Source organism: Trichosurus vulpecula, chromosome 1 (genome assembly GCF_011100635.1).
Source record: "Trichosurus vulpecula isolate mTriVul1 chromosome 1, mTriVul1.pri, whole genome shotgun sequence".
Lineage (NCBI taxonomy): Eukaryota > Metazoa > Chordata > Mammalia > Diprotodontia > Phalangeridae > Trichosurus > Trichosurus vulpecula.
In genome coordinates, this window is record NC_050573.1 from 196,009,246 (window position 1) to 196,023,987 (window position 14,742).

General features: G+C 37.7%; 1 protein-coding gene across 1 annotated transcript in view; it reads right to left on the bottom strand.

Annotated features, from left to right (window-relative positions):
• LOC118854585 (putative ribosome-binding factor A, mitochondrial) overlaps nt 1-14,742 on the bottom strand; it is a 30,198-nt gene that overhangs the window by 14,057 nt on the left and 1,399 nt on the right. The window contains exons 2-5 of the mRNA XM_036764940.1: nt 13,453-13,495; nt 12,611-12,787; nt 11,193-11,305; nt 5,747-5,831 (exon numbers count right to left, since the gene is read on the bottom strand). Coding sequence (XP_036620835.1) covers nt 5,747-5,831; nt 11,193-11,305; nt 12,611-12,787; nt 13,453-13,495 — 418 coding nt within the window. The remainder of the gene's footprint in view (nt 1-5,746; nt 5,832-11,192; nt 11,306-12,610; nt 12,788-13,452; nt 13,496-14,742) is intronic.

Here is a 14,742-nt window from a genome sequence, read left to right on the forward strand (position 1 = left end):
TCCGGGGCAGGAAGCCCAAAGAGCATTCCAGGAAGCAGACAACTTCCTGTGTGATGAGTCATGGGGCTGGCTGAGGGGAGGTGTTAACGGCTACACTAGGGGGAGGGGCCAAGTCAAGAACCAATCGGCCCTGGTCGTTCAGGCGGTGCTTGATGATGTCAAAAACTCTATAAGAGGGGAGAGGACAGCTTGAAGATCCTTTTTTCCTTTTCCGGTTGGAGCCAGAGACAGTTACAGCGACAGTTACAGCGACAGTTACAGCGACAGTTACAGCCACAGACACAGCTGAAGCAGGAGCTGCCAGTAGCAGAGCTGACCTACGGGAGAAAGCTGAACAAAGACTTCAGGCCAGTGGGTAATCTTATTACCATAGAGGGGGAAACATGATTTTGCTTTACGCAATCATGCTTCTCTGTAGCCTCCTGGTTACTCTTTCAAGGCGTACTTATTGGGCCTGGAAGCTTTTGATCAATATATCAAAATGGGGTTGCTGGTTCATGGGTTGGTTACTGTGGAGCCTAAATAAATGTTTTGATTCTTCTGCCTTCTACTTTGAGAGTTTCTTATATCCGGCGGTTCCGAACCTTTCAGACATGTTTATGATCCTCTTTGAGATTATAAACTCTGCCCTCCTAATACATTTGGCGACGAGGATGGGATGGAAAGTGGTATATTCAGAATAGGTCCAGAGCAGGCAAAAATGGAGTTTCTGCTCTACATGAATCTGTGGCGAACATTGATACTGAGAGCAATGAAAAGCCCCTTGAATCTAAGCAACAGATGGTACCATCCTTAGTGAAATGGAATAATGGATATGACGGACTAAATGAAGAACAGAAGAAACATGCTTGGTTTACTGATGGGACAGCAAAATATTTAGGACAGAAGAGACATTGGAAAGCAGTAGCCTATAACCCCTGTACAAGGAGAACTCTGGAAAGTTCTGGGATAGGTGGAAGTAGCCAATATGCTGAACTGATGGCAGTGCATCAGGCCATCAGAGCAGAGAAAGGAGGACAGTGTCATATATTTACTGACTCGTGGGCGGTAGCTAATGGATTAGCTACGTGGATGCCTATATGGAGGAATCAGAATTGGGAGATTCATGGCAAACAAGTTTGGGGTAAAGAGTTATGGGAAAATATATGGGACATGTCTTTGGTTACAGATCTGTCAGTTTTTCATGTTGATGCTCATGCAACCCTGACCACACCAGAACGTGAGTACAATGCACATGCGGATCGACTAGCAAAGATTGCTACTGAATGTATTGCCCCTACTCCGACTCCAACTGATGACCCAGCCTTAGCAAGATGGGTCCACCAGACTGCTGGCCATTTAGGGGTCCAGGCCACCCATCGATGGGCACAGGATCGAGGTATCAGTATTTCTCATGCGTTGTTAAAACAAATAACAGAGGAGTGTTGTATATGCCAATTAGAAAAAGAACGAACTCTTCCTAGGATAGTTACTGGAGAAATAGCAAGGGGAAAAGTTCCAGCCCAAATTTGGCAGATAGATTATATTGGCCCACTACCCCAGGATAAAGGATGTAAATATGTATGTACGTGTGTTGACACCTATTCAGGTGTACTAGTGGCTTGTCCTTATAAAGACGCAACTCAGAAAAACACCTGTAAAACTTTAGATATTGTAAGTTTATATTATGGAACCCCAATGCAGATTCAAAGTGACAATGGGTCACATTTCAAGGGCAAAGAAGTGAAAAGATATTGTGTGTTGAATAATATAGAATGGATATATCATATTCCATATTACCCACAAGCATCTGGGCTAATTGAAAGAATGAATGGATTGTTGAAAGAACAGCTGAGAAAATTAAGCTCAAATAATTCATATCGACATTGGAAGGATAATTTGTCTATTGCCTTACGTAATTTGAATAATAGGCCCTTAGGGGGGAGTACACCTCTATCCAGAATGATGACCCCAAATCTGCAGATCAGAGAACAGCAAACATGTGAGATCCAAAACATTGAATTTTGGACTGTGAGGGAAGATGTCCCACTACCAAGTCCAGGAACACCTGGTTCAGCAGGATATGATTTACATTGTATAGAGAATTTTAGGTTAAATAGGAAAGAGATAAGAAAAACCCCTACTGGAGTATGTATGAGAATCCCCAAGAATCATCTTGGACGGATATTACCTAAACCAGGATTAGCGGCTCAAGGAATACATGTATTGGCTGGAGTGATAGATTCTAATTATCAAAAAGAAATTGTTGTGACACTCCAGAATATGGGTAAAAAACCTGTACAATTTTGTAGAAATGATAGGATGGTTCAAGTCATTATTATCCCCTGTGAAAAAATACCCTTTGTGAAAACTAACCCTCCTCCCAAAATAACTACTAGAGGGGCAAAAGGGTCTTGCTCCATTGATAGAATAAAGTCAGGAGCTAAGGTATGGGTAAAACGGAAGCCAGATGATATTCCAAAGGCTGCAGAAGTTATAGCCCATGGGAAGGACAACACTGTAACAGTTGTCTATTCAGGGGAAAATAATTACCAAATCGTACCCCTGAACCATATATTTTACCGTGAATAGGTTATAATAATAGATTCACAGACTCCACACGTATGGCTGATGCTGGTAAATGCCATAAGCCACTCAGAGGAAAGGTAACTTTGTGTGATTAACGGATGAAAACTTGTACATTTGGGGAAAGGCTGGGAGGACAATCTTAGTCTCTATCTAGAGTGGGATCCTCTTGGCTTCCTCATTATGTTCCTTTTGAAAAGAAACATTTCCCACCTGAGTTTGGCTCTGATGTTGGATCTTTGCATAACTGAAATCTCAACCAAACTTGAGATGATTTTATTTGAAGAATTATAGTCCATACTTGTCTATTCTTTTTGTCCTTTGTTTTGGCTAACCTTGTTGCTAGTTTTGTTTCCTTCAGGCTTAAGCACCCTGCACTTTCCGGTGACTGCCTAAGCATGTAGCATTCTTGGAATTCCTGCCAGCTCGTTAAAGAAATGACCTCTGGAATGGGACTTTTTGGGGGCAGGGCCATCTCTACATCCAATTTCAGCATGAAGAAGCTATGGAAAATGAGACCTTCACCCCTCACCCCAAGATTTTGAGCCCCAATCGTTCAAGGGGGGTGGAAATGATGATAGTGTTCTGTTTACTTATTTTGTGTTATCCTTGCTGTGTTGTTTTATTGTTATGATATTATTGATCCTATGTAATGGATACAAGGATTTAGGGGTGGACATTTGAATTATTAATAATTATTTTGGGGATGATTGATTGAAGAGATTATCTTGCTGGGACCTAGGGGTGGATCACATTTGAATCGTAAACCAATATTTAGGAATGTCACCAAATGATATGTTTTGCTTTATAATGAATGATATGTTTTAGTTTCCTTTGTAATTGGATCACAATGTATGTTCTAGGATACATGGCTGATTAGATTATGTATCCTATAACAAGGGGTGGAGTGTAGCCAGAATGGCCTTTGTTTTCTTTGAATGACTCAGCTTACCTCATTGAGCCTCTGGACACTGTGGCTTGCTCTTCCGGGGCAGGAAGCCCAAAGAGCATTCCAGGAAGCAGACAACTTCCTGTGTGATGAGTCATGGGGCTGGCTGAGGGGAGGTGTTAACGGCTACACTAGGGGGAGGGGCCAAGTCAAGAACCAATCGGCCCTGGTCGTTCAGGCGGTGCTTGATGATGTCAAAAACTCTATAAGAGGGGAGAGGACAGCTTGAAGATCCTCTTTTCCTTTTCCGGTTGGAGCCAGAGACAGTTACAGCGACAGTTACAGCGACAGTTACAGCGACAGTTACAGCTACAGTTACAGCCACAGACACAGCTGAAGCAGGAGCTGCCAGTAGCAGAGCTGACCTACGGGAGAAAGCTGAACAAAGACTTCAGGCCAGTGGGTAATCTTATTACCATAGAGGGGGAAACATGATTTTGCTTTACGCAATCATGCTTCTCTGTAGCCTCCTGGTTACTCTTTCAAGGCGTACTTATTGGGCCTGGAAGCTTTTGATCAATATATCAAAATGGGGTTGCTGGTTCATGGGTTGGTTACTGTGGAGCCTAAATAAATGTTTTGATTCTTCTGCCTTCTACTTTGAGAGTTTCTTATATCCGGCGATTCCGAACGTTTCAGACATGTTTATGATCCTCTTTGAGATTATAAACTCTGCCCTCCTAATACACTGATGTATCCACAGTCATAATCAATAGGGCATGATATTAAATAACTAAGAGTCTAAATCCTTGAAAAATTAGAGTGGGAAATTAAAAGTCTTCATTTTTTCTTTTTTTGTGTATATTTTTCTGCTTTTTGTTTGTTTGTTGTTTTTTGTTTTGTTGTTTTTTTGGAGGAGGGAAGGCAAGGCAACTGGGGTTAAGTGACTTGCCCAAGGTCACACTGCTAGTAAGAGTGTCAAGTGCCTGAGGCAGAATTTGAATTCAGGTTCTCCTGACTCCAGAACAGGTGCTCTTACTCACATTGCCACCTAACTGCCCCAAAAGTCTTCATTTTTTCAAGTGAAGAAAGCAAGGCAGCTCAACCAACCTTCATATTTTCCTTTTAAAAATGTAAACCTTTCTGTGAAGGATGTATCTATTACTATTTTACATATGAAGAAAGAAAACGTGAAAAAGATTAAGCAACTTGCCCAAAGAGAATAAGTGATACCCACGGATAAAGCTAAAGGACTTGGATACAGATCCTTGGACTCAGTCTGAAGATCTTTCCTGCCTTCGTATCTTAGCAGGCTATTAGCTAAACACCAACTAATTTTAAAGATACAAGAACAGGAAAGGGAAGAAGGGACTGAGAGAGAAATAAGGTTAGGAAAGGAAGACTATCAAGGCAAAATCCATCTATGTCATAATTATGCCAAAGGTCATATCACTGAAAATGATCTTACCTGTCACCTTTAGCACAAGTCACATAAACTGCTTAAGTCTACAGCAAAACTGGAATTTTCTATACAGATCTCTAAAAAGTGAATCAGGAATGATCAGAAGATCTGAAAGTTTTAAAAGGTCGGTTGTTTCACCAGTCATCATTGATAAGTTCAAATGTCATAGTGTAATGATGGGAAGGAATGGTTGCCATTTCCTTGCTCAAATGGATGAAGAGCAGTTTTGGTAAGAGGAAAATGTGATCAGAAGATGCCTCCAGCCCCCACCATCCCCTACATAAGCTGCAATGGCAATACCTCTTGTCTTAACCCCAAGACAGTATTTTATATCTAGCAATCAATTAAAAAAAATTTTTTTTAAAAACCTTGTCAAATAAATGACAAGAGACTTTTAAGAAAATGAAAACTAGATCCTCATTTAATTAAGACAGTATGAAATAAAGGATAGGGCCCCTTTACATTGGAATGTAAATGGACAGGAAATCGTTACTAGTTGTATGACCCTAAGCAAGTCACTTAACTTTTCTGTGCCTTAGTTTCTTCATCTGAAAAATGAGGGGGCTGTAGCCTATAAGGTCTTTTCTAGTTCTAAATCTATGATCTGGAAAAGGTTGGGGATAATAACTTAATTATCAATAGATTCAATTTCAAGTTCTTTCAACATATTCATATCAAGTTTTCCTTTCCCTATAACTTAATTCCTTTTCCATGGCAAGATTGAAAAAGTCCATTTTTCTAGCAAGAGGAATAATATGTCTGCAAAATAAAATTCACACCAACAATCTAATGTTATTTATATGTAGCATCAGATATTAAATTTTACTTACTTCTGCTATTGCCGCACTTTCTTTATCACGAATAAATACTATTGGAGGAACATTTCTTAGGACTTGATGGGCAATCAAAAGATGCCTAAAAAGAACAGAAGGCCCAAAGAGTTACTCAGCTTTACCATGACATTTACTGGAGCGGTGCGATGATGTTAAAATAAAAACACATTATGACTTACAATCAGCGGCAAGTAGCTAGTTTAGAAATCTAACCTTCTAGAACTAAAATGTCAAGCTAAAAAAGTCTCCTGCAGTCCACTGTGACATGAGAAAAAAAAGATTACAATGTAGAGTCATAATCACACTAGTTTTTTTTTCTACTAGGACCCTTAAAAGTATTTTTATAGCAAAAACTCAGACTTTTAAGAATATTTTAAGATTTTGAAAATGTTTTCTTTACAACAATTCTGAAGCATGATTAGTACAAGTATTATCCTTATTTTACAGATGTGGAACCTGAAACTCAGAGAGGTAAAGCAACGAACATAGAGCAAGGAAATATCAAAGCCCATATTCAAAACCATGTCTAACTAACAGGTCAGTGGCTCTTTCTATTATATCTCACTATTTTGAATACTGACTCATATTAAGGAGAAAAGGAAATAAATATTTAATAAGCACCTATAGTGTGCCAGGCACCATGCTGAGTGCTTTACAAATATCCCATTTGATTCTCACAACAATAATCCTGCAAGGTGGGTGCTATTATTATCTTCATTTTACAGCTGAGCAAACTTAAACAGAGAGCATTTAAGAGACTTACCCAGGGTCAGATGGGTAGTTTCTGAGGCAGGATTTGAGCTCAGGTCTTCCTGACTCTAAGCCTAGCACCCCATCCCACTGTGCCACCTAGCTGTATAAAATTCACAAGCTTTCTGATTAACAGCACCTTTTAATTAGGATATTACCAAGTGAAAAATTTGTTGGCAATGATTCTGTAAAACTCAGCTTAAAAATTTCATTATCCAAAATTAAGTGAATAATACAGAATCCACTAGCTCACAGAATTTAGATCTTTTAAAAGGGACCAGAGAAATAATTCAATCCCCTTATATAGATGAGGCCAAAAAAGTTTTATGACTTGCTTAAGGCTATTCATGCCAGGCACTGTGCTAAACACTTTACAAATAGTATCTCATTTGATTCTCACAACAACCCTAAGAAGTAGGTGCTGTTATTATCCCATTTTACAGTTGAGGAAACTGAGGCAAAAAGAGGTTAAGTCACACAGGGTCACACAGCTAGAAAATATCTGGGACCAGATTTGAACTCAGGTCTTCCTGACTCCAGGCCCCACCCTCTACCCACTGTGCTCACCTCCCAATGTAATAATTATCTCCTGATTCCCTTAGCATTATTAGTACTTTCTCCTTGAACTTTATTGAATTTATTTTTCCATTCATTTACTGTTCCACCCTAGAAAAATATAAACTTGAGAGCTGGGACTGTTTTAAATGCTGTCTTTGTATCCTCAGTGTCCAGCATTTAATTAGCACTTAGTTCATAGTAGGTGTTTAATAAATGTTTGTTGAGTAAGTAGCTGAGCTGGTATCTGAACCTAGGCCTTCTGACACCGTATCTGATTATTATTAATCAAATGAGATAATACATGTAAACTACTTTACAAACCTTCAATTGCTATATAAATGTTAGCTAATATTATAGAGAGGCAGTACATGGCATAGAACATAGAAAGCAGGCCTCAGAACCAGCAAGACATGAAATCAAGTCCTGCTTCTAAGACATAGTGGCTTTGTGATGCTGGGCAAGTCACTTAATCCCTTAGTGCTCCAGGAAACTTTCTAAAACTACAAAGTTGCAGAAAAGGTGCCTACCTGCATTTATAGAAGGAGTTTCTTCATCTGAGAGTTCCCTATACCACCAGTTATCATTCCCTATCCTGTTATTATTATACGTAATTTAAAAATCCTTTTGTTGCTGGCTAATCATTTTTCAGTCATGTCTGACTCTTTATGACCCCATTTGGGGTTTTCTTGGCAAAGACGCTGGAGGGGTTTGCCATTCCTTCTCCAGGCAAACAGGGTTAAGTGAAATGCCCACGGTCACACAGTTAGTAAGTGTCTGAGGCTGGATCTGAACTCAGGAAGATAGTCTTTCTGATTCCAGGACTGGCACTCTATCCACTGTGGCACCTACCTGCCTTCTTTAAGGGTACTGCCAAGCACTATATCTGATACAAATTTCATATAATACAGGTTTAGTTTTCATAAAAAAGATTATGATGACAATATTTAAATTTGTACTGAGAGCACATACATAAAAATAAGAATTCCTTAGTACTTAAAGATAAAATACAGTCTTTACTATAAAATAAAATCTCAAACATTCAAAAGCTTGAGGAAAGGAACATTCTTTTTCTTTAAATACTTTTACTTACACCTTTTGTCTTTACAACAGTCAACCACCTCCACTTTAGACTAAATCTTCACTAGTGATAACTGAGAAACAATCAAAAACATCTAATCCACTGACCACATCTTAAAACCTTAAAATATTCCGTTCTACAGGTTCCTTAGTTCTGTGTGCACTGAGGTATATATTCACCTAGATCTTCAAAGGGTAATTATCAGTTCACTTTTTAGTGATCTTTAAATTTAATTTACTTTATTGTAGTCACCATGTACACTGTTCTCTTGATTGTACTTACTTCATCATCTACCAGTTCATAAAATAATTCCATGTTTCTCTGAATTCACCAAATATTCTATTAGATCCACATAGCACAGTTTTTCAGCCATTTCTCAGAGGCAACTGCTTTGAGTTTTTGCTACCATAAAGAGTACTTCTATGAATATTTTGGAATATATTGGACCTTGTTTTCTATCACTGACTTCCTTGGAGTATCTGTCCAATGGTAGAATTGCTGGCTCAAAGGAACAGAATATTCTGGGTCAGTGAATTATCTCAAAGTTAATAAGATAAACTATGTTACTGAAAATCTTCCAAAAATATTAGGCAAATGACCCAGAAGCAACTTAACAATAGCCTTGTATTCCATAAGCCTAGAATCACAATCTACTAGGGTAAGAACTCTCTATCTGACAAGAATTGGTAAGAAAACTAGAGAGCTGTCTGGCAGAAATGAGGTTTAGTGCGACATCTTACACCACTTGAAGCAGTAAGTTCTAAAAGGAGGCAGGACCTAAATATAAGTCGTACCATATAAAAAAAAGGGTAGAGAAAAGAAGGTACTTTGCACAACCACGGCTAGAAGAAAATTTCTCAACCAAAGAATAAAAGTAATCAAAAGACAAAATGATTTTATTATATGTATATTTTTTAAAGTCTGCATTAAAAAAAAATAAGAAATGGTGAAATGGGGAAAAAAATGTTTGCTAAAGCTATCTCTGAAAAAAGTCAGATGTTCAAGATATGTAGGAAAGTGATACCAACATATAATTACTAATAGCTAACATTTATGTAGAACTTTCAAGTTTGTAAAGCATTTTACATGTATCACCTTGAGACAGGAGCTATTATGATCTCTATTTTACAGTTAAGGAAACCAAGGTTAAGAATGCAAGTCCAGTGCCAGGTTGCTTTCTATAGAAAAAGAGCCACTTCCTAATAGGTAAGTGGCCAAAGGATAGGATTAAGTTGTTTTCAAAAGAAGAAATTCAATCTATCAACATTCATATGAAACAATGATCATTAATAAGAAAAATCAAAACCACTTTGAACTTTTACTTCACAAGCACGATTAGCAAAGATGATAAAAGATGAAATTGGTAAACAGTGAAGGTGCTGTGGAATGACAGGCTCATTAATGCACTGAGGTGGAGCTGTGACTTGTCTGGCTATCCTGGAAAACGATCTGGGATTATGCCAGAAAAATCATTATTTGTACTTTTTGATCCAACAATACTCTAAAAAGCACATACTCTAAAAACGTAAAAGATCACAAATACACAATAATATTTATAGTAGCACTTTTTATAGTAACAAAGAACTGGAAACAAAATAGGGACCAAATTGAGAAGGGCAGAACAAATTGTGTTGTTAAGAAATACAAACAGGAATCAGTAAACAGCAAAGTATTTGTTATTTACTACACGCAAAACACATTATTTATTTACAGTATTTACTTACTGTTGTAAGTAATGTAAATATTGTAATGTGCAAGGCACTGTGTTGGTTTCCAGGGATGCAAGTACGAATAGTGAAACTACCTCTACTCTTAAGGTGCTTACATTATAACCAAGGAAAGAGACAATATGAAAATATATATGGCATAAACATACAGTTAATAAGTACAAGTATGTACAAATTAGTATGGGAGAGAGAACAAGGGATCAGGAAAGCTTTCCTATAGAAGATAGTGCATAAGCTGTATCTTCAAGGAAGAGGGCAACTCTGTGAAGGGGTGGTAAGGAAAGAGTGTATTTCAGGCATGTTGATATGTGTCCTTTTGTTTAGCTATACTAAGTTACTGATTGTTATGCAGGAATGTTTTATTGGAGTCAATGGGAAGTGATAATGCATCAAAAGATCAACAATAAAACATTATAGAAAATACGAATGTATATCCCTTCATTTATTATTTTAGAGAATATAATTTAATCTTTCTGGGATTTGTGTTTCAGGATTGTATAATACCTTCAAAACCATCATTATACACACCAATTTTCATGGTATTTTAGTACGGATACAGAAGATTGGGCAAAAATATGTGCATCTCTCTGGGCAGCTGGGAGGTGCAGTAGATAGAGTGCTGGGGCTGGAGGTAGGGAGAAGAGGTAGGTTAAATCCAGCCTCAGACACCTACTAGCTGTGGGACCCTTGGCAAGTCACTTAACCATGTCTGTCTCAGTTTCCTCATCTGTACAATGAGCTGGAGAAGGAAATGACAAACCATTCCACTATCTTTGCCAAGAAAACCCCAAATGGGGTTATGAAGAGTCAGATACAACTGAAACGACTGAGGAACAACAGGGTGCTTACTCTAGGATGTTGCCTATAAGTTACTTTTAAAAAAATTAAATCCTTTCTATGAGCTTATATTCTTGAAATTTGCTCCTTTCATCTAAAAGAAAGTTGTAAAATAGGGAATTTTTAAATAACTGAAGTCTACGGTTAGTTGGGTTGAACAAGACCCTAGTTTATCTAAACTCTGTCTCTTCCCCAAATCAAACACAGTAGGTTCTTATTAAATGTTTAATTGAACTGAGTTCCAGTTAATAAGATTTTTTTTATGTACTGTAAGCCTGAGGAAAACAAATTTTTGAAAGAAGTTTCACAAAATGCCAAAGTATGCTATGAATTTCCTAGAAAATTACCCAACACTTTCCATAAGAGAATGCAATTAATATGGGAAAAATCTAAAATAATTTAACTACAACAAAACACTGGAATGTTGTGGGAAAGTTTTAGTACAGGATGAAAACTATAATGCAGACTCATTTAGAAAGCAAAATGATAGCACCTGAAACGTGACGCACTCTTCTGTAAAACTGCTTCTGTGTGGTCATTCTGCTCAGCGGAGAGGGATGTCTTCCAATACACACGACAGGCTGAGAAATCTGGGGCAAGAGATACCTTGAACACCACCATTCCACCCCCAACCAAAAAAGAAAAATCAATTAATCAGGTGTTGGTTCTCCTAAGCTTTGTGTATCTAAAAAACTCTTTCAGTGAATAAATAACAAAAAAACTAGAATGTAACTCTTCACAACTTAACAAACACCCCAACTCTTCCGGCCAGTGCCTTATTCCCAAGGGTCCCACTCTCCTAGAGTGCAAACAATGCAATTATTGCTATGGGAGTGGGAGAGTGGAGATGATGAAATATACAAAGCGTCAACATTTTAGAGAAGCCCCAGAACTGGAAGGGTCTTCAGAGCCCATCTAGTCCAAGCTATTTCTGAACAAGAATCCCATTTACAGTAGATCTGACAAGTAGTCAGACAAATGATCTCCTCCAACAGAGAAAGTCTGCTGAGAGCAAAGACCACTTTGTTTTGGTCTATTATAGTCCCAGGGCCTCTCAAGTGCCCAGCGCATAGTAAAAAAACAATGTTTGTTGGTCTGGTCATCATTGAGAACTACATCTTCTCTATAATCAAAAAACTACAGAAATGGAAAAGACCTAAGAAATCATCTAATACAGTCACTACTATGCTTCTATAAGCTACCTAATTACTGTCATATATGGCTCCCATGACACTTAGTACACTCACCCCACAAGTACTCAACCTAATAAAGAGAAGAAAAGACCACCATGCAGAACTTTTCTTTCCAGTGTTCTTCCTGCTATGGGTGAATTCATTTTAAAAGGATGGTAGAAAACTGTTTTTTATTGTTGTTTAATCATTTTTAGTAATGTCCAAATCTTTGTGACCCCTTTGGGTTTTCCTGGCAAAGATATTATGGGATGCGCCATTTTCTTCTCCAGCTCATTTTACAGATGAGGAACTGAGGCAAACAGGGTTAAGTGACTTGCCCAGGGTCCCACAAGTACTAAGTGTCTGAGGCCACATTTGAACTCAGGTCTTCCTGACTCCAGGCCCATCATTCTACCCACTGCACCACCTAGCTGCCCACAGGAAATAGTTACTCGAGTTAAAAACAAAAACAAAAACAAATGACCTATTCACCTCATTCTCAATCTTCTGGCATTCTATTCTTCTACTTATGCATTTGCTTGCACGTGCACATTCTAATTTTCTCTTTTAGCCTTTTTAAATAGTAAGTTTTAATGTTACCCCCACAATCTACAACTAGTCCTTGTGCATGAGATGGTAACTGTCAATGTGAGAGGAGAGGACTCCCAAGGGATAATCTATGTGAATCCTGAAATTTCCAACAGCACAATTCTTCAGAACTGTGGCCACTATGATTTACCTTAGAAAATTCCACATTGAGATCATGGACATCTTCATTCACTTCAAAGGTAGAGATCAACTCTGACAATGCTTGATAAAGAACGCCATCCAGGGCCCTCTTTCGTATGCTGTCTTCTTTCCTAGTCTTCTTTGAAGTACGTTTCATTAGACTTTCCAAGCTGGATGGATTGTGTGTCTTCAGAGAGAAAAGGAACACAAAGGTTAAAAATTACTAACGTCTTAGTACATTCAACTCCTATAAAATTTAAAGGAAAGGATATCAAGGATTGTTCAAATGGCATCTAGCCACATTCACAGATGTAAAGAGCCCACAAAAACCAGTCTGAGCTGTCTTGGCTTTTAGTGAGAAAATGCTAATTGGTTATTTTATAGGTGACTTTTTTGGTTCTACATAGTAACGCTTTTAGATACAAGCATTCACCAACACTGTGTATTTACTTTTATATGAATATCTGTAAATCTAAATTCATTAGCAGTCTGCATAGATTTTTTGTGCGTGAGTGATTATATCTGTGGAAGCTACAGATTGAATCAGTCACATTCCCTTAATTGGTAACTAGAAAGATTTCAGAAAATAGTGCAATAATCCTGTGCTCTCAGCAAAAAGAGCAAATTTTCATTTTCCATTTGCTATCTATGACAACTAACCCTACTTACAAAAAGATACTTTTGTCTTATAAAACAGACAAGTGGGTAATATAGTGATGATTGGCAACCTTTTTAGAATCTTATTCTAATCCTGCAGAGGAATGAGAATGATACACTTACAAAGGTGTCCAGTCTCATCCAGCAAAAGATTCTATGACTCGAATTTTACCATCACCACCATCCTTTACTTACAAGGTGAGTTCCCAGGGAAGGGCTTTCATACCAGAACTTCTTTCTGTGGGGAAAATAAAAAGATTACATTTGCTTTCATGGTAATTTGAAGAAAATAGTTATGACTATCTAACTGGACTCTTGAGAAATCTGGACACCACAGCTATGTAACTAAAGTGCTAAACTTAGACATGATATTACTAAGGATCTAATTAAAAATAACTTACAAAATAGTGGGTAGAGAAAATGAAGCCAATTCAAGGCTCAACAATCTTAACAATTTTAACTTGGTTCTGTTTAACTGTACAAAGGCAGAAAAAAATTCTCAAAAACCTCTCTTCCAAACTACCCAAAAATATCTGGGTCGTAAAAACTAAAAAAGTTAGTGGCAGTAGCAGTTCTGCAGCAATCAAGTTTTTTAAAATGCTGCTGCATACCTTTTTATTCTTAAAAGCCAAATAAAAACCTAAACTATTCATGGTTATGTTGGATATCTCACTATTACGATCCATAGAAATGGATCTTTAAACCTTTAAAATGACAGGGATCTTTGACTTCAGTCTGTAAGCTATTCTCTGGAAAAATGAATGGGGATAGTGTCCAGAAGTATCACTGCAAATACAGTAAATAACTAGTTACTCTGGAGACAGTTTCACAGTATTGATAACAATGACACAACTGCTACTTTTTAGAAGCTGGTACAGAATGGTAGGAGGAGGCATTATTTCGGAGATGGGACAACTCAAGAAGTGGCTCCTACCCAACCCTCATGCCAGTCCAGAGACAGACATACTCAACTGTTCTCTTCTAGATAAAAGGTCTTGATTTTCAGCTTGACCAACCCTATAAACTTCCCATGTGCTGCATTTACCATAAATGTTTTTATTAAGCACTTAACTTTTCCATGCTATACAATACTCATTTTAAATGCCCAACAAATACATGTTGTTTAGAAACAACTAGTACATAATCTTTCTGTCCTATCAATTACACTCTGGATGACTTTGAGTACTAAGGACAGAATCTGTCATACTTCACACTGCTCCTTAAATGCTTAAACCTTAAAAGCAGAAATGCTATAATCCTTAGAGGGTGAGAGAGGAAGTGAAAAGTTCCTGAGTCAGCAAAAGCCAATGTTTATAACACAGAGGTTCTCCAACATTTTTGGTCTCAGGGCCTTTTTACACTCTTAAAAATGGAGGACCCCCACCAAAGAACTTTTGTTTATATGGATTATATATCTATTGATATTCACTGTATTAGAAATTATACCATCTTAGTAAATTATGAATGTAATTCTGAACTCTTAAG